The following is a 27,998-nucleotide window of genomic DNA, read 5'->3' as shown; positions in this document are numbered from 1 at the left end:
CAGTTTTAGCTTGACTGTGTTGCAATTTAGAGGTATTCAAAAATGCACATGATAAATGTTATACATAGTTCTGTGATGGACAAAGGCCCCCCCCCCCTCCTTACCAAAATGCATTGAGACAGACCTCCAAATCTGTAAATCCTCAACTGACAGTCCTTTAGTTCATTTAAAATTTAAGGCATAGTTAATATTATGCTTTAAATGTTATTTCCCTGTAAATTATCCACAAAATGTAATGATTTTTTTTTCTTTTTTTCAGAGTAAGATGAGTCACCAGAAGGGACTTAAGTGTAAGATACCCTCCTATACCAACCTCACCTTGAACAGGGGGCTCTTTTTATTATGAAAGCTCACCAGTCATGAATGAAGATGAGCACGATTTTGCCCACTTTCAAAACATGACCATTCCCTGCATGAAAATACGAGATTCTAAGTCCCCACCCAAAGCCCAAGTGGATGCGGCCTCTCTACTGCAAGCCATGGATAAGAACAAAGAATGTAGGTATCTCAGTGTTTGCAGCAAATGTGACAGGTTCCTTTAATTATTATTTTTGAAAATTTCTTTTGTACCTTTTTTGTGTGTTCATTGAACAGAACCAAATGATGTAGTACTGATTAAGTTTAGAGAAACCTACCACTATTTAACTGTTGAACATTGCAAGTTAAGCCTGTACTAAAAAAAAAAGGAAAAAAAAAAAAAAAAAAGACGACCTTAAAAATGAGAGAAAAGTTGATAAAAAAAATTAACCTTACTTGGGTTACTTACATGTGTGTTGTAAGCATTCTTTTTTTCTTTTTTTTGGGTAATTATAAATCTTTATAGCAGAAATTACATAACAGTTAACTTTTAAATTTAAATTTTTCTAATTATTGTACTTCCTTGTTTTGCAGAATTTTTTGTTTTATGTATCTGTTCCTTTTTCCACAGCTTTAAAAGTGAAACTTATGACTAGGAGGCCTATCAATCAGCTTGTAGAGCAAGGAATTATTCCATGTAAGTTTTTACATTTTTTTTTTAAACAATCCATTTCAATTAAATTGAAATGAATTATGAAAGAATTAAAATTAAAGAATAAGTGTTAATGCAATTTTTCATTGTAGCTCTTAAAGTGCCTCCACATTTTCATGAGCAAGTTCAAAAACTAGAAAGGGCAAAGGTAAATATGCTTCCTTTAAAAAAAAAAAAATAATAATAATAATGTATTGTGAAAAAAATAAATAGGTAAAAATTAATGATGTAATTAAGATAAATAAGTAAATAAAATTAAAAATCAAAAGTAATAGTAAAGGATAAAAAATGGATCCTGGCCTGAACTATGTTGGTTCTAGTCAATTTATCAACCCCAATGAAAAGCAAGTGCCTTCTTGAATACATTCACACCATTGTTGGCAATGACTTCTTCCTCTAAACTATTCCAGATACCTACTGCTTGATGTAGTAATCAATTTCAAGATTTGCTTTGGATTTAAATATCCAAAAAAAAAAAAAAAAAAAAAAAAAAAAAAAAAAAAAAAAAAAAAAAAAAAAAAAAACCTCTGTTTCTGCCCCTTATGCAAACAAATTAACACATCAACTTCTTCTACTATAACAAATTTAAATTGCGAAATCACATTCCTTTGAACTCTCCCTTGTTCAAGGCTATACATACCAATCATAATCTACATCTGAAAATTCAGGTACCAATTTAATAGCCGTCCTTTGAACCTGTTTCATCAGTAAATATCTTTCTCATAATGAAATGACCAGAAGAAAAAAAAATGCAGAGAAGAGAAAGGTGTTACCAAATTTCTGTATGATGGTAGAACTTCCCTAGAATCGCTCATTAAGTTTCTAGCGATGAATCCATGCATTTTGCTGAATTAGTTACATGCTGTGCTTTTTGACTGTCTAAAGTTCAAGTCTTGGCTTATTAAGACATCCGAATCAAACACAAAGCATTAATTTCAGTCTCTTTCCACTTCGTAAGTGCTGCCATCTAGTGATACGTTAACAAGTTAACTTCTATTTTGTACAGTTGAGTTCAAAATTAACGAAAAAAATATTGACCGAAATTTTGCTATGACTATTTTTCGAATATCAAAATGGTCAATTAAGGAAGAAAGTTTTTTTTTTTTTTTCAGGGGGGGGGGAAATTTGTTCAAATCAATAACATTTGCTAGCTGAACAAGTTATACAAAAATTAATGTAAAAAATATGACATAAAATATAGTCATAAATTATAGTCATCATTTTTCTAGCCAGAAAGAGGTGTAATAGATAAAATAAAGCTTTCAATCCAAATTTCGTTGTTTTCAGCACGGTAGGGGGGAATTAATGAAATTAAGAAGTAATACAAATAAAAAATGAAACGAAGCAAATTTTTGACCTTTTTCTTTTTACCTTTTCACTTTTATATTTAACAATTATAGAATTATAGACATAAATAGCATGCGAAGAAAATATGTGCATACATTAAAATGAAAACAATCATATTTTAGATTGTTCATAAGCTAGAGTTAATGACACTGCGATGAAAAATATCAAACGTTGTAAATGATTCAATAAAAATCTATAACAGAATAAGAATTTATTTCTTCATAATCCAAACTTTTAACAAAGTATAAATGAATACATCAGTATTACTAAAAAAGCATAACTTTTAGTAATGTTATGCTTTTATCATGAAAAACAAAAAGTTTGATATTTTTTTTCTGAAAGGGAAAATGAATAAATAATAAATGTAACAAGACATAAATTTGAAAAGCTCGTAGGGACGTGTTTCTGGCTTACAAGGAACCCCTTTTTTCATTACAAAAAAAGATGTGAGCTTGTGGATTAAAAAACTCTGCTTCAGTCGATTGTCTCTGCTCAAATCTTTTCTGCAATAAAATAAAAAAAAAAAATACTTGTGACTCCAAAATGCATGTCAGCAAGTTTTTGCTAATTTAGACTTAAAAAAAAAACAACAAATTTTTACATGTACACGTGAGTCCTTATTTTCCACTAAACTATTAGTGAGCTGAAAGTGAATGAAAATGTCTCAGTGTCAGAAATAAATAATAGAAATAATAACACACTGAAAAGAAAAAAATGCCTGAAATTTAATTAAATAAATAAGTTTTTCAAAAAGCATTACTTTTGGATATGCAAATATCATAACAAAGCTAAGTTTGAAAATTTTCTGAAAAGTAAAAACAATTAAGCAAAGTAAAAAAGAAAAACAAAACGCATAACTCTACCAAAGTTCTAAGACACATGTTTCGGGGTTACAGGGAACCCCTTTTTCCTTGCAAAACAGATGAATTTTAAGACTCTGCCTCAGTCCATTGTCACCACAGCTACAAGTTTGCATCTTTTTTGCAATGAAAAAAGGGCTGCTTTGTAACTCTGAAACACGTGTTTCTTTCTTTTTTTTTTTTGAAAACTTGTCCTTTTGTACCCGACTGCGCGTGCGCGACACAAAGGAGGGTAATGTGTTTATCAGTCTATGTATATATGTCTGTTCCTATGTGGCCTTCTACAGGCTAAACGCCTTGGCCAATTTTGGTAATTCTTAGGTCAGTCGATTTGTCTTAATCTTGGGAGTGTCACTAAACACATGACAATAATCAAAATTCACCATATCAACAACCAGTTGCCATATTTTGTCAGTTCGAGATTGGCGCACGTTTGGTGTTGCACACTGTGTCGGACGCTACCTGCGTGCAACAAATGCAGGTAGTTTTCACTGCCTGATTTTTTTACTAAGTCTGCTAATTGGGATCTCAGTGGCCGGCCGAGTGGTCTAAGTGATTGCTTCTCCCTCTTAAGGAGGTGGGTCGAGACACCCTTACTCCGGATGTACTTTCCCCTCTTTCTGATGTAAATCCTTTCATGTGTTCTTTATTTGTATTCTGTACTGTAATAAAAAGTATATTATGCGTAATGAAGGCAAGACACTCAGATTGTAGTCCTCATCAAAATAAACCCATGCAATAAGCACCAAAAGGAAGAAAGTCTACTAATTCGATTTTCATCTCTAATGTGTTGCATTTGTCTTTGCCTTGATTCAAGGGACTGAGTTTCCCGACATGTACTTTATCGACAGGCTTTTTTAGTTTTGCGAGAAAGATTTGAGTGACAACGTTTCCGATTTCGCGTCATCATCAGTTATACAGGCTGTTTATATAGCTGTGCTGTGGTTAACTTAAGTTCTCACATTTTTGCCGAAGGTCAATCACATGTAGCTTTTAGCGGAGTTAGGTCCCTAGAGGGTCTAATTATCAGTAGTTTAAACCACCGCAAGTTACTTAATAGACCTCACGATACAAACTCTCTCAATGAAATGACAAGATTGCGAAATGTACCGTATCATAATCACAATAACTAAGTCAATGAAAATTAGCTAAAAAGAGTAAAAAAATTATTAAATAAAAACAAAAAACCTGACTGCGTAAAAACCAAAAAACTAAAAAGAAAAATCAATAAGCCCAGTAGTTTAGCATGTTATTAAGTACTACTGAATAGCTACACCGTTGAAATAATTTTATAACCGTACACATATAAGACAAATCATGAATTCAAAAGCAGAATAGAAGGATCAACAGTCGGGGCCCATTCAAATTTTACGGGGTTCTTCGAATCAGAAAGGAATGGGCCTCGACTGTTGATCTTTCTATTCTGCTTTTGAATTTATGTTTTGTCTTATCTGTGTACGGTTATAAAACTCTTTCAACGGTGTAGCTATTCAGTAGTACTTAATAACATTCTAAACTACTGGGCTTCTACATTTTTCTTTTTAATTTTTTTGGATTTTACGCAGTCGGGTTTTTTGTTTTTATTTAATTTTTTTTTTTTTAAAGTTTTGATTCAAATACTTTAGGTACTCTATTTATCCCCTTTTAATAAATATCTTAAGTTACTTTTCTAACATTAATATAGCTATTTGTATAACATCACATATTGAAATTGGTTATAATATCGAACAGGAAACACAAAATGATCGTGCATTTTTAGCACTTGGAAAGATTCTAACAAAAGGAAAAAAAATCTGCTTTATAGGGGAGGGGGGGGGGGATAAGCACCAATAATTTTACTGGGGATGGGCATAGTATGATGCTCCTCATACTTTGGTTTTACAGCGGGATCACGCAGAATTTCTTGTTTGATATCAAGTTTATCGTCGTATGTCGACATGTCAAACTACTTTTTGTAATTTTTCTTTTCTTTTTTGTTGTGAAATTTTTTTTACTGTTTTGTGATGTTTTGGTGCACATGGTGGATTTTTGTTTTACAAGGGATTTGTTGAACCTTTTTTTTTCTATTTTCAAGTCCCTACGAGATTTAGCAAATTTGTCTTTTTTTTTTATTATTATTCATTCATTTTCTATTTTACTCTCAGGAAAAATAACAAACTTTTTATTTTTTATGATATTTTCCTAAATAAAAGTTATGCTTTTTAGTAAAACTTATTTCTTCATTTATATTTCTGCCGTTTTTTTCTTATAGTGTTATTAATATTAATTTTTGATTATTGTAGAGTGAGTAAATTTTGAATTATCATGAAATTCTTGTTGCTTATGGATTTTTTTTTTTTTTTTTTTGATCATTTTACAACGTTTGATATTTTTCATATCTGTGTCATTATTTTAATTCTAGTTTACGAACAACCTAAAATATAATTGTTTTCATTGTATTGATTTGTTTCAAAAATTTCTAATTATAAAAGAAAGTGAAAAAGCAAAAATTTTTTAAAAAGTTAAAAAATTTTCTTTCATTTTCATTTTACATTTTCATTTCTTTTCAATCTCATTCCCCCCCCCCCTCCCTGAAAACAACAAAATTTGGATTGCAAGCTTTATTTCATCTATTATATCTCTTTCCGAGTTCTTCAAATGATCTTTGCATGATCATATTTTTTTACAATAATTTTGTAATGACTTATAAAAATCTCGAATGAATTTGTACAGCTGGCAAATTTTATTGATTTCAACAGAATTCCTCTTCTCTTTGCTGAAAAGAAGATAAAAAGCTTTCTTCCTTAATTGACAACTTTCGTACTCAAAAAATAGTTTCAGCAAAATTCCAGTCAATATTTTTTTTGCTAATTTTGCAATCAATTGCAATAAATTAGAATTTAACTTGTTCTATCACCAGATGGCAGCACAAGTGTTTGATGTGGAAAAGGACTGAAATTAATACTTCATCAAATCAACAATTGTTTTTGCTTTCCTAACAGCTCACCCCCTGTAAATTGAAGTTTGCGTGTCTGTTTCCAGGACTAAACTTGACATTTTTTGTTAATTTTTATTTCACTGAGGTTCTTTTATAGATCCTTCAGCCCTTTAATTTTCGTCATTAAATGAATCGAGAAATAGAAATTTTTTCATTAAATAAAATTAGTAACATGTCATATTTCTGGACTTTACTATTTGATAATGTTGATACTATCTTTAGATAAATCTGAAACTAAGAGTTTTATTGCTAAATGACAGCAGACATAAATGTTGAACCTACTGATATAAAATCTTTGATCTTTATGTTAAGTTTTGTGTGGTTTGCTATTCTCTAAATTACTTAAAATTTATACTCTTTTGGTTGTGGCAAAATGCACTTCGATCAAAATATTGTATGTATATATGATGAAATATCTTTCAGACTGGAGACTTCCTGAAAAATAAGATTCAGAGGAGACCCGATAGACAAGCATTAATTCAGCAACATATATTAGAAGGTACTTCATTTTGATATTTTTAAAAATATTTAATGCAGTAATTAATATTGGGATGTTTCACTTTTTTCCATTTGAAAAAATTAAGAATTCTCAAAAAAATAGTTTTTGATAATTGACTTCATTGAAATATAGCATTTACTTAGAAAAAGGAAATTTTCTTAAAGCAACCATTCTTAACATTATTGTTTTTCTAGATACTAAAATTGATCCCAGTTTACAAGACAAACAAAGGCAATTAAAGAAAGCTCGTTTAGCAGATGATTTGAATGATAGATTGTCTCACAGACCTGGACCATTGGAACTGGTTAAAGGAAATATTTTACATGCTGATGAGAAATTTGCTCAGGCATTGAAAGGTAAGTTATCTAACAATGTTTATACATAGCTTACAATATCTGACATCTGTAGTTGTTTATGAAAGTTTTTTTTCCGAAGTATTTCTTTTCTGAATAACTTTAAAAATAGAGTGCTCACTTCATATAATCAGCATTTTACAATAATATTATGAACTAAATGATGTAAATGTAGTTGCATTTGTATTTAAGAAAGTAACATTTGCATCTATGTGTCAATTGTAAAATGGATTAAGCTGTAATGCCGTTCATTTTTTAAAATTTGAGAGACAGTTGAATTTTTTCCATATAGAATCTTTCCAGGAATCAAACGTTTTACTAATCTCCATGTTCATTACATTGGAAAACTGCTTATCTACATCAATCCAAATCTCCAGATATCGAAATATTTTTCAGAATATATTGGAAGTTTTTTTTTTTTTGAAGAATATAACATGATTAGTGAGGGCGTGACTTTTTTTTTGTTATTTATTTTTTCAGGCTTATCATACTCAAAGAAATATTTCTTAACAATACATATTTTTAACTTACATGCAATTAGATTTGCATGTAACTTGAAATAGATTTTGTATGAACACAATCACTTTAATGTTCTAGGAGTAATTCTGATGAAATTAAGATTACTTCTATGCATCAAAATTTATATACATCGATTTTTTTTTTTTTTGGCAATTTGCCACTTTGATGTACAGAAGGGAGACTGTATCTTCATTGAGATAAATTTGGAAGGATGACCGGTTTGGTTGATGATTAGGAGCTGTTAATCATTTATTCTATTTTATTTGATGTTTGCATGTACAAAATCTGTAAGTTTATATTTTCTCGTCAATATTTTTTCTTGCACATCATACAGAGCAACATTATTCATGCTACAATTGTTAATTATTTGTTTTTTAAAAGAGTAATGCTGATTTCACTTTGATATCAGGTGACTCTGAGGTAGCTACAAAACATCGTCACATTGTTACTGGTGTAGACAGTTGCTATAGCTTTGCACAAACAAAGACAATTTCTTGTTCCTTTTTACGCAGGTCTTTCAGGGAGGCCATGTCAAACTAGCCAGGAACTAGAGGCCTAGCCCTTTTAGATTAGGAGAAGAGTATATTAGGTTATAGGTTTTAAGGGGACTGGTGACCCTGTCGACCAAACTGACAAGGAGCCCACCTTGGCTTTCTTCAACCTTGATTTTACTTTACAGAGTAATGAGGGGCCTCTGGAGGAAAGTGGTATTTAATGATAGAAAAAGTATTACCCTATCAGTGTGATTAAAAATGTGAAAGCATGTTAATTAAATTATACAGTACTAATGATGTGCATAGCAAGTTGAGACAAAGTTTTTGTCACTATAATTCCAATCAGTGAAGCCTGCCTAACAACTGAGTAGAGAGAAAATATTGCAAGATTTTTGAATTCAGAATTTCAATGGTAGAGGAATGGTTTCTGAATGATACACTTTTCCATTTCATACATACCTTGACGTCTTTTGATGCATTTATTACAGAGGGACAGATTCCATTCAAAAGAACTTGTGAAGGGCAAGCTCTCAGAAATCCAGCTCCCAGTTTCATATTTGAAGATGACAGTGGAAGCGATGTGGCGCTGTCCCCACCACAGGACTCTCTCGACCAGTCCCTCAGCAGGTGAGAAGTCACAAAATACCTAACAGTTTTAAAAACTATTTTGTCTTTGTTTTGTTGAAGAGTTTGTCCTAGTTGTGTTTGTTTAGTATTAATAGTTGCAAAACAAAAACATTCATTTAGGTCAGTTCACCCAACTTTAGACCATGCATATTTTAATTGTTGTAGTGTAACATTTTTATTAAGAATATGTCTATTAGCAAAAGATTGGTCTTAAAATTTCATCTGCAATTTAAAGTTTCAATTTAAATTACTTGAACTGAAAAGAACACCTTTTTTTTCCAATTTTAATTCTTCAGCTGATGTTTTAATTTTGGATTTTGTATAAATTTTTTTTGTTACAAATATGTTGAATATGTTTCTTAAACTAATTTGTAAAATGTCATACTGTTAAAAACTATTTGCACAAAAGTATATTAAGGCACATGTGATGATCAATTTATAGTTACCATGATTTTCAAAAAAACGATAAGTTGATCACTGCTAATTTACAAAAAATTCATTTGTTTCAATTTAGACACACGGCAGTGTGTTAGCCAAGTTCGGAAATCAGGGGACACATCTGCCAGTGTTTATCTTACACGAACCATTTCAAGCTACTTTTGACCTCTTCATTTCTCAAAAACTATTAAATCTACGTGCTTGAAATTTTGTATGTCTAATAGAGCTGTGTAGCAGACCTATAATCCTAAATTTCTTGAATGTATTTCTAATAGTTATGGAATTATTAAGATCTGAAAAGTGTCAGTTTTTACACTCACTCACCCACTCATCAAAATGTTACGAACTTCCAAGCGTCTCACATACTTGAAATTTGGCATAAAAATAGATTTTCATGCACATGTAAAGGGAAAAATCTAAAAAGTCAAAAAACTTCACTAAAATAACAAAAAACTACGCTATTTTTTATGAGCATCATGGCCTAATCACTTTACCATGCAATTGCAAAATATTTCGCCAAATAAATCAAAACAAATAGGCTCGTCAAACATTGCCAAAACAAGGTTGTTGACGTTTTAAATTCACAATTTAATTTCTAACCAAAATGGGGCTTTAAACAATTTTTTAAGTTCTGCTAAAAGGAAAAATGATCCATCAAATAATTAAAATTGCAAATTTAGAGCTAAGCCTTTAAAATCAAAAATCACCAGCTTTAAAATTTATAAAAATGTTAGATCTCAATTAAATGCAAAATTTTACAGGAGGAGCAAAAATGGCAGCAATAATTTCAACAATTGATAAATACTTTTGCCAATTCTGCATATTTTAGGATCTACATTATAATAATCCCCCGAAACAATTTTGAAATTCCAGACAGATTTTGAGATGAGTCAGCAATTTTTCTAATTTTCGACAAATTTGAGAACGCGAAAGACCAAGCACTAATGTACTTTGGCCTTGCTGCTAAATGGGAAAAACAGGCACTTATTGCACAAAATTGGCGAACGCGCCAAGTCCCCAGTCATCGAAATATCTTCAAATTTTCTAAAAGAGAAACCGTAAATCAGTGCACCGTAAAAGCAGGGGGAAAAAAGGGAAATCATATGTTTGTATAGGCTTTTGCATTTATAATTGTCTGAATTAGAACATTATCTTTGATTTAGCTTTTCAAAAATTAATGATATCCCAACAAAACATAAATGTGAAAAAGAAGCCTAGTTCGGTCGAAATGAGGTTCGTGGTAGATGATATCACCGACAAAAAAAAAGGTCAGATCTAAACGGTTACCTACTTTCATAGCAGTTCCACATAGATGTTGGATTTTCCCATGTTCTTCAATTCATTTAGAAAACATTTTTTTTACTTTCTTTGATAATAGATTTAAATCTTATCAAGTTTGAAAAAAAAAAAAAAAATAGCTATGACTAAAACTTGCCGCAGGTTTAAAATCCATTATCAAAGAAAGCAAAAAATTGTTTTCTAAATGAATTGAAGAACATGGGAAGAATCCAACATCTATATGGAACTGCTATAGAACTTGGTAACCGTTTAGATCTAACCTTTTTTTGTCAGTGACACCATCTACCCCGAACCTCATTTCGACCGAACTGGACTTCTTTTTCACATTTATGTTTTGTTAGGATCTTACTTTAAGTAAGGCTTAATGATATATATTTCCTTTTGATTAAGCTTCGTATGTACAAATACTTGTTAAAATTTTCAGTAGTAAATCTGTGAGACCATAAAAATTCTAAAAGATGCATATCAAAAACTACTTTTTAGGATTTCAATGACCTTGAGTGACTTTATTCAGATTAGTGAAGCACTTAACGCATGATGTGTGAATATGATTAGCATTATAAAACTTGACATGCATTGCAGTTATAAAAAAATATGACTAAGTTGTTAAAACATTGTTTTGGAATTTGTGAACTTTTACACCATAAGCTGAAAATGTTTGGGTATTTGCTACCAGATGATCAAGAAATTGAGTTTTTTTAAGGTTAAAAAGCTCAATGTTTGAACAAAAACATTGAGTCAACTTTTGACACAATATTTTTGTACATTGCATTTCAAATTGTTACATTTGCTTAACCCATCCAGCAATAAACTGCTAGTTTTCTTTCTAGCATGCCTTCTGTGGAAACGATGGTTTTATCACCGTACCAGAATCAGGATTCTCCTACTAATAGTATGGGAGAGCTTCGAATCACGACAACCACTCCTCCATCTTTAAATTCCCCTGTCTCTAGTCAACTTGGAAGCACATCCCAGGCTGAAAGTACTCACAAAGAACATGTTACAACTGTTCGTACGAGAAAAAAATCCAAGCCAAAAGCTCAGCCTAAGACAAGAACAATAAAGTTTCATGAGTATAAGGTAATTTGTTTGTTTAAAATGAGTATTGAAATTACTCTTTCTTTTTTTTTTCTTTTTTGAAACAATTCCACTAACATGCTAAGTTACTTTGCAATTATTTTCTTTTTCGTCAATTCCACAGGAATTAGGATTTAGCAAATAAGGCGGAGAGAAGGGATGTAAGTGGACTTTTTAAAGTTTTGGGTAAAAAGAGTTTAAAGTACAGCCCCTAGGAAGGCTTTCATTGAATTGTTTTTCTAAATCAAGCTGTTTTGCAGCAATTACCAGGGATACAAGGACCAGCTGTTGCCTCAAAACAGAAGAGAAGTTCTCCCATCAGTAATGCTAATTATCTCCAAAATTTTAATTTTGTCACTCCTATCCCTTTGCCTCTCACTGCCTCAAATTTAAAGTAAGCATAAATTGTATTGTGTTTAACCTATAGATCTAGTACAACTAGATACACAACTCCGCAGCAGCATACACTGGCCGCCATTGAACGCTACAATCTTGAATTAGATGAGCAAAGCCTAGTCAGAATGCAACTACAACCACTGCACTCCTGTGGCGGGCAAAAGTTGTTTGTGCGCATGCGCTTTTTGGATACGTGCCCGTCTATTTTATGCCCATGGAACCGGTTTCCCATTGTGAATCTAGTTGATAATATACCCATGGTTTAGTACTACATTTGGTGCATAGGTAATAAATTAGGGGCATGTGATTTCCCTCTTTTTGATATGAATTCAAAAAACGAAGAACCAGGTACAAATAGGAAACTTTTCATTCATTATATTGTCGCCTCAGAGCAACAATAAAATATCTTAGTGTTATTTCTGGGATTAGATGTCTTACTGTTGCTCTAAGGCGACTATATTGTTGATCAAAGATAACGTGTAATTTGTCTTAAAGGTTGTATAAAAAAGACCTGAAAAGATTTGGGTTGGAGGCCAGCCTTCAAAATTTGTTTGCAATAAATACAAAACTTTTTAAAAATACTTTTTCAGTGAAATCTCAATTAGTATTTTTTAGGAACTCTAGGGGGGCTGCCCCCCCTACTTGCTGATGCTCACCAACCCTCTAAGATTGCTTCACAATCTTATTTGATTCGCAAAGATTTAAATGGTCAATTAGAAAGAAACAGATTAAAAACGCATTATGAGCTCCCTTTGGAACAAAAAGCACTCCTTCCCCAGGTTTCAAAATAACTTGTACTAACTTACACTGCAATAAGGGTTAGGAAGCCCCTAAACATTGCAAAACTGCAGTTGTGTACGTTTGAAAAGTCACTTTCATATTCGTAGTCTCCAGTAATATATTTTGCTCTTTAGCTCGGGGGTTGAATTGAATTGAGTTAAGCCTAAGATTTTCCATTAAAAGCAAAACCCTTAAAATTTACTGAATAAGAAAGAAGAAACAAACCAAATCAAAAAGACATAACTATGGCAATGCAAAATAAAACATCAATAATTTGAATGGAACTGAGATTTTTTGAACTTGATTAAAATTAAAACTGCTTGTAACTTTTTTTTCTTTGGAGATAGAAGCTAAGTTTTTTGGCCATAGGTCGAGTTAGATCTGGAGTAAAAAAACCCTCTCCTCCAGTGGTGACGAAAAGAAAACTGTAGGACAGTTTCTTCACCTTGTGCCGATAGATCTAATGAAGAAAGTGGTTTCCTAAATTTTAACTAAGCCTAAAAAAATTCGAGCTAAAAATACAAATAGCTCTCGCCATATTTAAGTTAGAGCATTAAAACAAATTGCATGGAATGCGAAAAATTCTATCCTTTCGAACAATATATATAAAATATTAATATGTGCAAGTAATTTTTCACCCCTTTAATAAGCAATAATAGGCAATTTGCATGAAATTTGAGCTTAAAAAATTAATTTAAAAAAAACTAATTCGAATTCTAAAAAACGAAACCCCAGGTGCAAACCACCGGGAATTGAAGTAATTTTGTACAAAATTTCAGGGCTGTAGGTGTTTTGGGGTCTCTTGGACACATGCCCGCCTCAGACTTCCTTTCAAAATTTTCTTTGAGCTTACTTTTTTTTAATATAAAGAGAGAAAAGCAATTGAATTACTTATCAAAACTGGAGTGCCGGTTGTTACCTTTTTTGTGGATGACCATTTGTGTGAACCTTATCTTGAAATTGTCTGCCTGCATGTGTTTCAACTAAAGAAACAAATACTAAAGAGCACTTGGAAAACATTTTGTGCTACAGTAGCAACCACTTTGCCTACATAATCTCTAATCATAAATTTAACTGTAGAGAGCATCTCTAAAATATTATTTTCTGAAGACATCCCACATGATGGACTTATTAGTGGATGTACTTTATTTTTTTAACCAACTATTAAATGGTTAGAGAAAAATATTGTTTAATATGGCTTTTTCTAAGCACATTTTTAACATCTAGGTATGGAAATGCAATTTTTTTTCTTAACCGAAATTGAAAATTTATCATTTAATGCACTTTACATTGTCCCTGATTTTGAGCGAAAGTATTTTTTTTTTTTGACTTATTTTTACAAAATTTAAAAACATGGAACCTTATTATTGATAGTGTTACTACATCAGTTACTTATTACCAATGTACATAAATTCTCAAAGTAAAATTAGTAAACTTGAGGAAGGTCCTGAATATTGTTGACCTTGTAATGTGAAATGGTTTATTTTTGGACATAAAAATGTATCTATACATGAAAAAACATTACACAGAGATATATTGATATCTCATAATTTCACAAGGAAAAAAAGAGCATGCTTAGTAATTTTTAATTAATTGCTTTTGTTTCCTGTGTTTGCTTCATTAACATTTGGTGCACCAATTCCAGTTTTTATATTGTGCAGAGTTCAGTCAAAATATTTCCCTCCTCTGTTATGTAGCAATTCAATTTTTTACCTTTACTATTTCTACTTTCATGTCTATTCGTTTGTATCATAAAAATCACTTTCATCCATTTTAATTAATTTGCTTTTAAATAAACAATTAGGGTCCACCCAGTGCTCAAAAAAATCAAGCATCAAATGCTGAAATAGAATCTTCATATGACCTTCTGCTTCAACAGCAACAACTTTTCCTTCAATGGCAGCTAGAATGGCAACAAAAATATCCTCATCAAATGATCCTTCCTGTAAGTTATTTTGAAGAAAATCGGTTGACTTTATCAATAAAATACATTTAGTTCTGTAATTTGCTTTAAAAATAAAATTTAAGTCACAGTATTTGGTTGAATGATGTTTTCATTTACTTTTTTAAGTTAATGATAATTTTTCTATTATGTATTATGTTTAGCAACCTCCAGTGGACCAATCTAAGTCTATAAGTTCTGTACAAAGTACAAGTCCAGATCTACAGCAAGATATTCAACGTTCACTGCCTCAAAATTCAGTGTCAAAATTTGAAGACTTGAAAGGTGATATTTAAATTGATTTTTAATGTATTTTTCATTTCTTTCTAAAAACATTTGTAAAATTTGATGTAGCATACATGTTTTATTAGTAATAGGTAAAATTGTGTGTTTTACAATTTTTCTTGTAAAAGTAAGAGTAGAACCTCGAAAACTTGGGCACATAAGCAAGATGGGAAAAACCTATTGCCCATGCATTCCTGCTAATTCAAGCATTTTCAAACAGTTCATTTTTCGGTCTAAATTAGGTCAAGTTGTTGGGATTCTATTGTGTTTTACTTTGATATCAACTGTAATTTTATTGAAAAATAACTTGTGAGTAATACTCTTAGTGTTGCTAAGTACAGGGTGTCCGTGAACCTGGAAAGTCATGTAAAGTGATGGATTTCAACTATGATTGAAAATGGTCATGGAATATCATAGTTTTCAGCAAAAAATGCTTTATAATCATGGAAACTGATAACTGGTCATGGATTTTGAGTTCAGGAACATGCATGTGTATCGAATTCTACAGATTAGGTGCAAAATTTACGCATCTTAACTACTTCTTAAGCTTTTACACGTCAGTCCCCATTTTTCACACATTTCAAAATCCAATTGCATCCGCTTCTATAATACTCAACCGTTTTTCTTTACTATGTAATTCTACCATTTGGACATTTATAATTATATGTTTAGCATTATTTTTAACCCTCCTTATATGTCTAGTGGAGGATTGGTAGACTTCAAATTTTGCCACTCTGATTCAACTTCAATTTTTAGTCATTTGCATCTGTGTTGGTTCAAAAGACTCAGAAAAATTTCATTAATTTTCAGCAATGTCTTAAGTTAGAAAAGATTTTAGAAACTAAAATTAGTCTAAAGAATTAATTAAGAACATTTAGAGCATTGAGAAAATGCAGAAATCAAGGAATTTTCAAGGGTAAAATCTTTTAATTGTCTGAAAATGTTGCAAGTTACACAAATTCAGGCGTTTTTTCAATATTTGTAGCCTATCTTAAAACTTTGGGGATAATATATCTGGTAATGTCTGGTAAGTGAATAATTAAGTAATTCAATTTAATATTTTATGTATTTTATTCATTGTAAACTTAATTTTAGTAATCACTAAATTATTGCTAGTCACAAGTTTTTTTTTTTTTTAGAAATTTCTAACTTTTAAAAAAATAATAGAGTTAGATTCATTATTTGTTTACAAAATAAAGTATTTATTTTTTAAAAAATCAAAAGAAAAAAAAAGGTAAAGCTTAAATGTTCCTCTATTCACCAGTAGTTTTACATCATTATTGCTGCATATTTGACGCTTCTTTTAGTTTAAAAAATCATTTTGCAATTAAAAGTTTTTTTCAGTATTTTTAGTGATTGGAAAATTGTGTATTATATCAGCTTTTTCAGAGAAAAAATAATAAATTTGTTTACATATAAATTCTTACTTATGTAAAAAAAATTGTATGATTTATTAAAAACCAAAAAATATTTTCAAAAATTTTAGATTTAAAATTGTATGTCCTTGGCAGCAATATAATTATGTTGAAACTCTAATTATTTCATGTTTAACACTAATCGTTGTTACATAAATTGTTTTTTAGTTATAATAATAGCTGAGAGAGCTAGTTACATTTCACTTTAATTTGACTTTTTAGAAACATATGTCCAAAGAATAGATCAGATGGTTGCAATTTAATTTTCACAAAACACTGATTTAGATATCCTCATGAAAAATTAATGTTTTTTTCGGAAAAAGTGCATCCCGTAAGTTATGGAAAGTTTTGAGCAGAAGTCATGGCAAGTCAGAGAAAGTCATGGTTTTTAAAACTGGAAATGTAGCAGATACCCTATCAGTACAATAATTGTTTGTTTATTTTATTGATTTGACTCAAATAGGGCTTAAACTTTATTTAAATTTTTTTTTCATTTTTGGTATTAAGTTTTTTATCTTGGAATCTAACTTAATTTAATAATGAATAATTAGGAAATAAACTGAAATCTTAAATTTTTTGGCTCTTCTATCATAAACTGCTAGGTTCATAATATTTTCTTTGGAAACTTCAAAAATGAGTCTCAACTTACTTCCAGTATGCTACATACAGTGCTTTAGTTGAGGTTTCCTGAAAATATTCAGTTTATTTTGTAAAAAGACTACAAAATTTAGCATAAATTGGTTTTAATCCACCTTTCATAAAAAAAGATGCTGGCCTAAGTAACCTAAACTAACATTTTTTGACCTGACAAAAATCAATCAACTATAACATTAATTCAATAAAAGTGCATTTCCCCTAATATTTTCTCTTCAGCTACAGCCCTTTCTTTATATTCTGTTTATGCACTTGATGAAAAAAAGTGCTGTGTCTTCTTTCTTTCACCCAATTTCTCTTTTTATTTACAGTCAACTTTCAATAACTCAAAGTAGCAAGGGATCAAGTAAAATCTTCATATTGATGGTAGATTGAGTTATGGGAAGTTTCTAAAGTCATTACAAAAGTTTAGACTTGATGAAAAATTTAAGATTAACTAATACTTGAGTTATCGAGTTGACCGTATTTTTTGGTAGCATTCATTTTGTAGTGTAGCATTATGCTCAACTGTTTTTTTAACTTTCAGTGAATGATTTGAAGGCAGAACTGAAGAAAAGAAACCTTCCTGTATCAGGATCAAAACCTCAACTAATAGAGCGCCTTAAAAAAAGTCTTGAATCAAGTTATGGTTCTAAACCAAGTAATAATTGCAATAAGGTTGAAACAACTACAGTTCCTTTGAACGTGAATGGAATTATTCTGGACACGCTTCCTGCTCTTGTGACACAACCTGACACTGTAACATCTGTAGTTACTGTTGAAGCACCCTTAAATGCATCGACTCAGATCAAGATGGCCGACGAACCTCCTGCTCTAATGGTTTATAATGCTGTACCTATATCAGGACAGATAGTCGCGTCTCGTCCTTCTTCAGCTGCACCTATGGATATAGATATGAACTCTAATGTAGATTCTATGGACTGTACAGAAAATACTCTTGCGAGAAATGAAAATATTGTAAAACTGCAACAGAAGAAAATTCAACAGTTGCAACGGGAATTACAAAGGTTTGTTTTTCAGTTACTTATGTTCTAAAATTTAACATTGTGTGAATATGAATTTTTTTTTAATTCAAAAAGATTAAAATAAAGTCAATAAGTGAATGAGAAATAATGAATTTTAGTTATGATATTTTTATCAAAAAGAACTCTTCATATCATTTAAAAAATGTATTTTTAACAAAAATTTAAATAAGAGTTTTTTTTGAATACACTTGGACATTGACATTTTCTCAAAAGTTTGAAAAACATAATGTTGCTTTTGCAATCAAGCAGCTCAAAATATAATTTTGCTAAAGTATAAAACTAAGAACTAAATTGGTTTCTTTTGCTGACTAAAGATTTATAGGTTGTAATAGAGCATTTCTTTAAATTAAAGGTCACAAATGAAGTTGCAGCAACAACAGTGGCTACAGCATCAACAAGCACAACAACAAGCTCAGCAGCAGGTTCTGCTAGCAGCAACACAACCTGTTCCTATTGCACCAGCACCCCCTAATCATTCAACTGCTGTCTCACTGACAAACTCTATACCTCAAACCAGCAATGTTGATGCAAAGGCTTTGCAGAAGTTGCAACAGCACTTACAGCAGAAGTTTCAGCAACAACAGTTACTTCAACAGCTCCAGCAACAAGCTGGTTAGTATTTTAATCGAGCATTTCTCAAAATATATAATGCATTTTTAAGGTGCCAATATAATGTAGTTTACTATACAGTAGACCCTTGTTTTATGCCGGTTTATTTTGAGCGGTTTTGATAATATTCGGTTTAAGACTTGACACCTTTATTTTATTTTATTTTACTTGATGAGTTTTGGTTTTATGCAGATGCGACAATGCTAACTTATAAACCCTCTTTCAAAATCCAAACTCTTGAGATTGCTGATTACATGTAATAAACTGCCGTTTGGCGTGCTAATAATCAAACTTGGTGACATTATATGGGATTGCTTCTAGAGCTTTTTTTAGAAGTAAAGTTATTAAACTCACACAGTTCAAAACTCACTGGAAGAAGAGCTTTTAGGAGTCACAAAACCATATAATATCAAAAACCAATGTTCGCAAGTGATGATGCCTTATTTTTTTTCCTCGCTCTTTTGAACAATGTCGATGATTTTTTGACCCAAAAACAATTTTTGTTTAGATTAATTTGCAAAAGAGTATATAGGTTTTAAAAAGTTTTTTTTTTTTGCCTATTTTTTCCCCCGATATTTGTCTTGTTCCAATTACCCTTTGTAAGGCCTAAAAATACGAAATTTTCTATATATTTTTCAAAAATTTCCCCTCCCCTTCTAAAGTTAATCTAACACAAGAGAGGAGGCAGCATTTTTTTAAAAAGGGAATAACACATGGCTTTATATAAACAGAAGAAATGACATTCATAGTGGAAAAAAGATAAAATAAATATAAAAATGGGCCTGTTCTGCCACCAACATGAAAACATTGTCTGGATAATAAAAGACCCCTACCTGAGATAGCTTAGGGCTCCCTTAAGTCTAAGTCTGGCCCTGCTTATGCTCCATTACCCATACTTTCTGCTAGTTCTAGTACTTCTAGAGATGCAATTATATTAATCAAATTTTAATAACCCATACAATCCACTTACCCTCCCAGATCATTTTGATAAAATTTCCCTCCTGTTGTACTGAAAGTGACCATTTCCTTTTGCAGGTGGTGGAAAATTTGCTCCTGGTTCCCCAGCTATGTCAGCTGCCGTGAAAGCAAATTTAGCTGCATTTATTCATAACCAACAAGCAAATTCTTCTTTGCGATTGAATGGCGTTACTGCAGTAAATCAGCAAAACATCCTGCCATATGCTGGGTTAAAGCCAATTGTACTGTGCCCTGCTCAAACAGTGCCTGCAGTTGTTGAGAAGCCTCGGGCTAACTCATTGCCAAATGGGATTGGACAACAAAAATTAATATGGTATGGAAGATATTTTTATGCTAATTTTATTATCATTATGGACTTCTGTTTAAAATTTAATTAAAGCTTTAAAACATACTCTTGAATGAAAGTTTTGAAAAAAATAATGCATTCTAAACAATAATCTTGGCTATGAAAAGGGATTTTTCATAAGAATTAGGGTCTGAAATAGGTTTTATGAAATTGTTAACTGTGGTTTGTATTGCACATCTCCTTATATGAATATCTAAAATATTTAGTGGTATTGTTTTTAATAGTTGATTTCATATTGTTAAAATACTTCTACTTTTTCCAATTTGTTTTAGGACATCATCTGTTCCAAATTTTTCAAATGTTATTGCTCCAAAGCAACCTCAAGCAGAATCAACTGATTTAAAATTTACTGCAAAGAAGAACCCACCAGATTATACAGAAGCAACCAAACTTCTTGCCAAAATTAAGCAGGTAGAGTAGTTAGAAATAAGTAGTAAATTAAAATAATAATTGTAATCTTTCTTTTAAATAAAATTGAACAAAATTGGCATTGACAAATAAAACATTGCATCATTTATTTAAAATATTGATCAATTTTAATATAATTTTTTAAGGGATTGTATTGTTAACAGTTTATTTTTGACCAGAAAGCCCAATATAAGCACTCAACCAACTACATTTAGGGGGCTGCACCCTTGCTCTTAGGCGGGGTGGGCACCCCTGGGGAATCACAAGAATAATGTAATACTGAAAAAGTTTAATAGGTAGCAACCAAAAGTGCACATCGAGACTTTTTTTGACGCAAAAATTATTTGCCCTCCTGCCTCTGTTGTCGAGATATAAGGTCTTAAGGTCTACTGAAATTTTAAGAAAAGTGCCAATTTTAAGGACTTGGCGAGTAATTGAAGGTAATAGACTGCGTGTGGTGGGACATCCATATGCAGAGCATTTGAAAAATGTCTTCCAGAACTCATTAATTTATTGACATTTCTGAAAATTTGGACAGACTTTAAGACATCATATTTTGAGATAGTGGGAATGGTGGGGGGGGGGGGGATAATTTATGCCTCTTAAAAATTGTTTTAATATGCTTGCTACTTTTGATTTTTTTTTTCGATTTATTATTCATCCTACAGATTCCCAGTAAGTATAGCTAGACAACAGAAGTGCTGATAGAACTCTGAGAAAAATCTGTATTTCAGGATGTTCTACAATTTGCAATAAAATTCAGGAAGTTCAATCTTTTGTGAGTCTATCCTTACTATTCATATTTGAAATTTGCACAGTAGTTGGGGCAGTTATGCAACTTTGCTTGTTTATATTAAGGGTTTTCAACAGAAATCAAGATTTTGTAGGTAAGGCACTCTCTGTTTTGCTTATTAAAAGAGGGGGGGGGGGAGATTTCATATTTTACTTTTTCTATTTTATGGATTCTTGAACTCTTTCCACAATTGCCTCTGCATCAGTTATAGAATTTTAAACCTATTTTAGTTTCACATTTTGTAATGTATTTCAACTGTCTCGTTTGGTTATTTATAACTTATTAATTTTGTTGTTACTTTTTCTCTTTCTTTCACTAATCGGAACATTTGATGGGGTTGTTCTTTATTGTCCAATGATTTTGTGAAAGAAAATCTGAAATTATTGTAGGTAGCTTACTACCATATGTGTTAGACATTGGCATCATGCATCAAATCACTTCTGTGATCAGTCAACCCATTAGTGTGATTTAACCAGAGTAGCGTTAATAAAATAATTGTTCAAAACATTTTTTATTAATTTGACTAGTGATGCAGATAGTATAAAAAAACATGCATTTTAAAACACTCTTGCAGTATCGCTTCTCAGTTCGGCCTACAGTTAGTGTTCAAAGGTAAAATATCATCATAGATTCTATTATTTATTTTTTCCATTTAACACGACTGTTGAATAATTGAAAAAAAAAAAAAAAAGAAAGAAAGAAAGAAATAAAATGAATAAAAAAAAAAAGAAAATAATATATTTTATTGATAAAAGCTGCTTTCATATCGTGAGCTATAGGGTTAGAAACCATTTGTGGGAAATTACCAAAATACCAATTGATAAGTAGATTTTTTTTTGAAAGCCACACTGTTGTAATACCAACAGGAAATGAATATTTAATATTTGAAAATAATAAAATCATCATATTGGCTACAATTTTGTGAGTGCCATGGATACTGAAACTGTTTCAATGCAGGAACAGATATACATATTCAACAATAGTTATTACTGTAAGACATTGAACATCAGGTTTTAAAAACCAATTCATTTAATTATTGCCCACACATTTCTAACAGTTAAAAAAAAAGAAAAGAAAACGGAATATTATATTACATGATTTTTTCTTATGTGTAGTCGTTTGTGTGGAAATTGATAATAGTAATTTTTTCTACTAGTTTCAATCGCTTGTATTATGCCACAGAAAAGACATTTTTGTTGTATTGTTTAGCCCACACCCACCCACGCACACACACACAAAAAAAAATCTTTGAAAACACCAATACACGAACTTAAATTCTCGTAAGATTTTTAATTGCATTAAGTATGTGTATCATTTGTATTTTTATCAAGTTTTTTTGTTTAATTTGTGTTTATTTTCCATTGTTCTTCTCTTAAAAAATAATGTAGGTTTTGCAAGTCAGTTTATTAGTTATTAGTTTGTCAGTTTAATAAAATTTATAATAACATCATTTTGCATCAATTGATTCATTTTTATTAAGATTATATTTGTAATGAAAATTTTTGGTTTATGTTGAAAAATATGCAATTTGTTCTTTTAATTGTATTTTGAAGTGCATCAGTAATATGAATAAATTTAGGATTTCGTTTTTGTCTTATAGGAAAAACCTCAATCTTGTACAAAACGTAGTGGTCGAAAATCTGTGAAAAGTCAAGCAGTAGATGATGTTTTAGAAATATTAATAAAAAATGGAGGTATTGTAGATTTTCTTTTGCAATTAAAAAGCTTTTATGATTTTGCATTCAAAAAATATTGACAGTGTGGTTGAAAATATAATATTTGTCACAATGATTGCATGCCTTGGAGATTGGCATCAGTTAAACTTCTTTGTAAACTTCTCTCATTAGATTGAAAGTTTGCTTAAATTAGATTAAGATTTCCCGAAAATAAGAATAATGCGTAAATAGAGTACTAAGAAAGGTAATAAGACTCAAATATTTAAAATTAAATTAACCAATATGATCGCCAAAATTTTAACGAAGGCTCAAAAATTATAATAAAAACCACTTAATTTGAGTAACAGGAACATTTCCCGATCTTTTGCTAATTTATCATTAAAATTCCTCATTTTTGGCATTCTATCATCTTAATAGTCTTATTGTGTTTTATAAAATCTTCATAAATCCTAAGATAAAACGCTTGTAAAAATTCAAATATTTGCGAGTGGTATTGTCTTGAACGAACTAGATATCAACTGGGCATGCAAATCCTCTACTACAGAATGTGAAATATTAGAAGAGTAAAAATAATGGTAAATACAAAGTTAATGATGTCTAAGTGGAAGAATTGCATAATAGACAAAAACGGATGACTTTTACAGTCGTCCGTAATCAGATTTCAAAACATGTAAAAAAAGGGGGGAATATTGTGTAAAAATCAACTTAAATGTTTTTTATGTCTAATTCATAAAAGTTGGATAGTATGTGATTGTAACACTTTAAGTTTGAAGCCTGAAGACCCTTTGGGTTACCAATTTCGAGGAAGTGAACTAAACTTGAGTGTCAATCGAAGAAGCGTTTAACAAGGGTATTATTATAATTTTAAAAATTGTTTACAAACCCTTTCTAACGAATGACTAAAGTAGATGCTTAGGTATCCTGAAAGAATGGAAAAAGACTAGGGCCAATCAAGCCATAGTGACACCTAGGTCCTGGTAAAAGTTGGTGTCCCCTTTCCGAAAATCTATACATTTTCAAAGTAGTAATTTTAAAAAAGGGAAAGAAGAAAAAGACATTACTTTTTTTTGGTGCCCCTAAAGTTATGGTTCCCAGGTCCACAGATCTGCATGACCTTGTTGTAAACAATGTTATTTGTAATGGAAATAAATCATTTATCCATACATCAAATTTACTGATTATCTCAACTATTTTTTCCAGACAGGGTTCGTACGCCCTTGAAAAACCTTGAAAAGTGCTTGAAAAAAAAAGTTCATTTTCAAGTGCCTGAAAACCTTGAAAAAGTTTTAAAACCTTGAAAAAGTTTCTTGGTGCTTAAATTCTTTCAAAAATCATCGGATTGTGCTTAAAACTTTTAATAAAGTATTTTACTACTGCTATTTTTTGAACATGCGTTCGATTTGCACCATCGCGAAAAATCGCTTTCCTGTTTGGGATTTCAATCCTTTTCCATCTTGTAAATATTTTGAAGTTTTTTACAATCGGAAGCTATTTTGACGTATAGTACCTCAGATTAGTTTATTTTTTGTTTAATTTCCATGTCTAAAAAAGGAATTATTTTGTAAACCATAACAACATTGAATTTTCCCGAATTTCGCGAAAAATTTCTCTGTTTTTTTGAAATTTCAATCTTTTTACATCCTGCAAATATTTAAATATTTTGGCTAATCGATTGTGATTTTCGCATATACTACCTCAGATTAGCATATTTTATGTTTAGTTTTAGTAAAATATTAACAAATTTATTTTATGGAAAACATGCCAACGTTGAACTAACTCAGACTTCGCGGAAAATTGCTTCTCGTGTTTGAAATTTGAATCTTTTTGCATCTTCCAAATATTTAAATATTTTGGCTAATAAGATGTTATTTTCATACATGCTACCTTATATTATGTTTAATTTCATGATGTATTTTATGTTTAATTTTAGTAAAAAATTAATGAATTTATTTTATGGAAAACATGCCAGCATTGAACTTAATTCGTGACAATTTGCTTCTCTTGTTTGAGGTTTCAACCCTTTTGCATCTTGTAAATATTTTTATATTTTTTGGCAATTAGAAATTATTTTGACACATGCTACATAAGATTAGCTTGTTTATATTATTTTTAATAACTAAAAAGTTAATTATTTTTGTTTTGTTTAATTACATATATACTTGCTTAATTTTGCAATTTTGATTTTAATTTTATCATTAGCTAATTCTTGGTTATTACAGATTTTTTGAAAAAATTTTTAATTTAAGCGATTGAGCACTTAACATTTTGACTTAAAGTTTGTATTTTAATGATAAAGTTGAGTTATACACTTTTGTAAAGTTGAATTTATAAGTACATCATTTTTTTATGTCTGCTAAAATAATTAAGGTATATAACACGGGTGATTGTGTTTTGGTTATTCACTGGAAATACAGTAGAGTTTGTTATGTTTTCACCTCCCTACTTCCAATTTTCCTTCTTTACCTCAAATATTCAAAATTACTACTTTTGTTGGGTTGTGGGGCATTTGGAACAGCTTACCAGAAGAGGCTGTGATTAGCAAAGGGGTAGATAGCTTAAGGAAGGTCATTGATATTCATTGGGGTCAAATAAATTGACTAGGACCAACCTAGTTAGGCCCTTTGCTTGTTGCTGGTTATCAACAGACAAAGGGCATATCTGTGCAATATTTTAACTTCATAAATTATTTTAACATAAGAAATGAATTTTATATGTTTCAAAAGTAGTTGCTGTACACATGTATATTTAAGTAATAGGGGTCTTAGTTTTAAAAATTATCCCCCCCCCCCCCCCGATTAGCTCGGTGGAACTTACAGGTGATTTTGTATGAAATCGATTGATTGATTTATACTTTGATACCCATAAATAATTATCAAAAGTATAATACTATTAAACTTTGCAACCGGAAATTACCTTCTGGGTTGTGTTTTTGATCCTAACCGCCCTTATATGTGTATGAACCACTATCAATCAAAACCTCCTCTAGCAGTTCCATTGAATTTAGGCATTGTGGTTTCTTCTGATAAAAATTAAAATTACTCAGGAAAGGTTTTTTTTTTTATTTATTTATTTTTATAAATATTAACTTGCATATTCTATAAAATATACTTCTTTGAATGTTAAGATTTCAAAATTAAACCTCGTAGGACCTGCTCCTCTTTATGACCAAGTTTTTCAGACATTTGCAGAAAAACTTTCAACACAGTGGATCTTTTTTTATCAGAGTCTGTTGTTGTAGAAAAGGCAATTTTGTTTTTCTTTACTTTTTTATATTATTACCTATTATTTATATGTTTGCATTGAGTGAAATCTTCATACAATATTTTTAGTTCAAATTTATGATATTGCCTTGAAAAAAAAAATTTTTTTTGCCTTGAAAAGTACTTGAAAAGTGCTTGAATTTTTTTCTCCCTTAAGGGTATGAACCCTGCAGCAAGAGGCAAATTGACAATTTAAAAAAAATGTAGACATTATTAGATTTTACCTGTTTTTTTTTTTCTTAATGTATGATGGCAGTCATTATGTACTAATTTAATACAAGTTCTTAAAACTAAAACTAGTCATACAAAACGTTAATTTTGAATTTTTTTTTAAGCTCTAAGCTTTCAGTTTCAATCTTTAACTGATTGTTCTTATTTGTTTTCAATAGAGTTGCCACCAAGTGCTGCCCAAGAACCACCTACTCCCACGACTCCCGAGACACAAAAAGCATGTTCCATGGCTCCATCATTTCCCTCTGTGGTTAATACAAACTCTCCATTATTAAATGACTCAGAAAGTTTAACAGAATCTCAAAATGCCCACCTTCCTGTCAAATCTGAACCTTCTGCTAGAGACGCAGAAAGAAACAGTGAACAAAATCCACCCATTGTTTTTGACTTGCATTTGGAACTGCAAGATATCGAAGCTATGGATTTAGGTGTCCTGGACCGGAATGACGCTCCGGATTGTGTGCCACAATCTGCCGCGCCATTCAGTGAACTGACACAACAAACACAACTCAATTGTCCTTTATCAAACAGTGATATGGACATGGATGTGGAGCTTCCTGAATGGTTAGATGTATTGACTAATAATAACCCCTTAGTTTCTTCCACGAATCTGCCTCGGAGCTATGGTTACAACAGTGATCCTCTGTTGCCCAGTATGAGCAACGGTCAAGACACTTTAGACATGTTTTCTCTAGATGATCTTGATTTCAAGACAGCAACAGAAAACAACATACTGAGTTGGGATAAGGTTGACTATGCTACATAAAGCTTTGTGATAAGTGAGAATTGATTTCTCGGTGAAATGAATGTGCTCAAGTATTGCTTCCTGCCGGCCATGTTTTTGGATCAACTGGGTAATTTGGAGTAAAGTTTGTAATCCTCTTTGTAGATTTTTTTTTTTTTTTACATTCAGAGTAAACTCTTTCATCAGACTTATTTTATGTTCGAAAGGGATGTGAAAATAGAAAAACACTTTGCGGTTAAAACCTCCCAAAAAAGTGAATTCTGAAACTTTTCGAGATGATGGATTCATTTTATAAAACGTTATGGAATATAATGTTTTCATTTGTATAAAAATGTGCTAATTGTAGATCAAGAAACACATGTTACGAATCATTCATTTGCAGAGGACTTAGTCAACAAGGGTCTTCATTTTACAGCATTATGTCATTGATTATGTATATTTTTAAGTGGAAAGTTCATGATGTAGTGGAACTTTGTTTTATAGTTGGCCTGCTGGTTCGAGACCAACAATTATGTTTTCAGTGTGGCGGGCATACCATTCCCACATTTATAATATAATCTTAAACATTCATGATTGAAATGGTTTTATATTTCTCTGAGATGTTTAATTGAAGTGTTGTAAATGTTTTTTCCTTGCATTTAGAGTAGTGGTTTATTCTTTTGTGTAAATTTATATTGACTCGTTTTAAAAGGGTGGCAAAGTAATCAGTTAATCAAATCTTCTCATCATGTGTTACTTTTTTCTGAAAAAAGTTTGTATGATTTTATTCAAAATGTTAAGAGCAAATAACTGTATAAAACCAAACTTTATTTTGTTTGTTTTTATTAATTAGAATGTTTATAATGTTATTTTCATTGAATTAGAAACCCGTAGTTTAAAATTTGGGTAGTATTCAGTCTTTTGCTATCGCCTCAATTATACTTAAATGTTCTTTAATTTCATATTAAAATGTTCTT

The 27,998-nt window shown here is 30.9% G+C and overlaps 1 protein-coding gene across 1 annotated transcript; it reads left to right on the top strand.

The window, feature by feature from the left end:
• The first annotated feature begins 262 nt into the window (after nucleotides 1-262).
• On the top strand, nucleotides 263-27,666 carry LOC129221960 (myocardin-related transcription factor B-like). The gene is made up of 15 exons (XM_054856357.1): nucleotides 263-498; nucleotides 929-994; nucleotides 1,102-1,157; nucleotides 6,617-6,692; nucleotides 6,887-7,048; nucleotides 8,547-8,685; nucleotides 11,253-11,502; nucleotides 14,480-14,620; nucleotides 14,782-14,902; nucleotides 17,498-17,978; nucleotides 18,349-18,608; nucleotides 19,641-19,896; nucleotides 20,202-20,340; nucleotides 22,731-22,824; nucleotides 26,456-27,666. Exons 1-15 carry the CDS (start codon nucleotides 360-362, stop codon nucleotides 27,061-27,063), a joined length of 2,988 nt encoding a protein of 995 aa, XP_054712332.1. The 5' UTR covers nucleotides 263-359; the 3' UTR covers nucleotides 27,064-27,666.
• The last annotated feature ends 332 nt before the right edge of the window (nucleotides 27,667-27,998 follow it).

The sequence above is a fragment of the Uloborus diversus genome, chromosome 5 (assembly GCF_026930045.1).
Source record: "Uloborus diversus isolate 005 chromosome 5, Udiv.v.3.1, whole genome shotgun sequence".
Classification (NCBI taxonomy): Eukaryota; Metazoa; Arthropoda; class Arachnida; order Araneae; family Uloboridae; genus Uloborus; species Uloborus diversus.
This window is presented reverse-complemented; position numbering and strand designations above follow the sequence as displayed.

Coding starts and splice junctions, on each gene's coding strand:
- LOC129221960 (XM_054856357.1), top strand. CDS start 360: ATGAATGAAGATGAGCACGATTTTGCCCACTTTCAAAACATGACCATT. Junction 6,693..6,886: donor TCAGCAACATATATTAGAAG/GTACTTCATTTT, acceptor TTGTTTTTCTAG/ATACTAAAATTGATCCCAGT. Junction 11,503..14,479: donor TAAAGTTTCATGAGTATAAG/GTAATTTGTTTG, acceptor ATAAACAATTAG/GGTCCACCCAGTGCTCAAAA.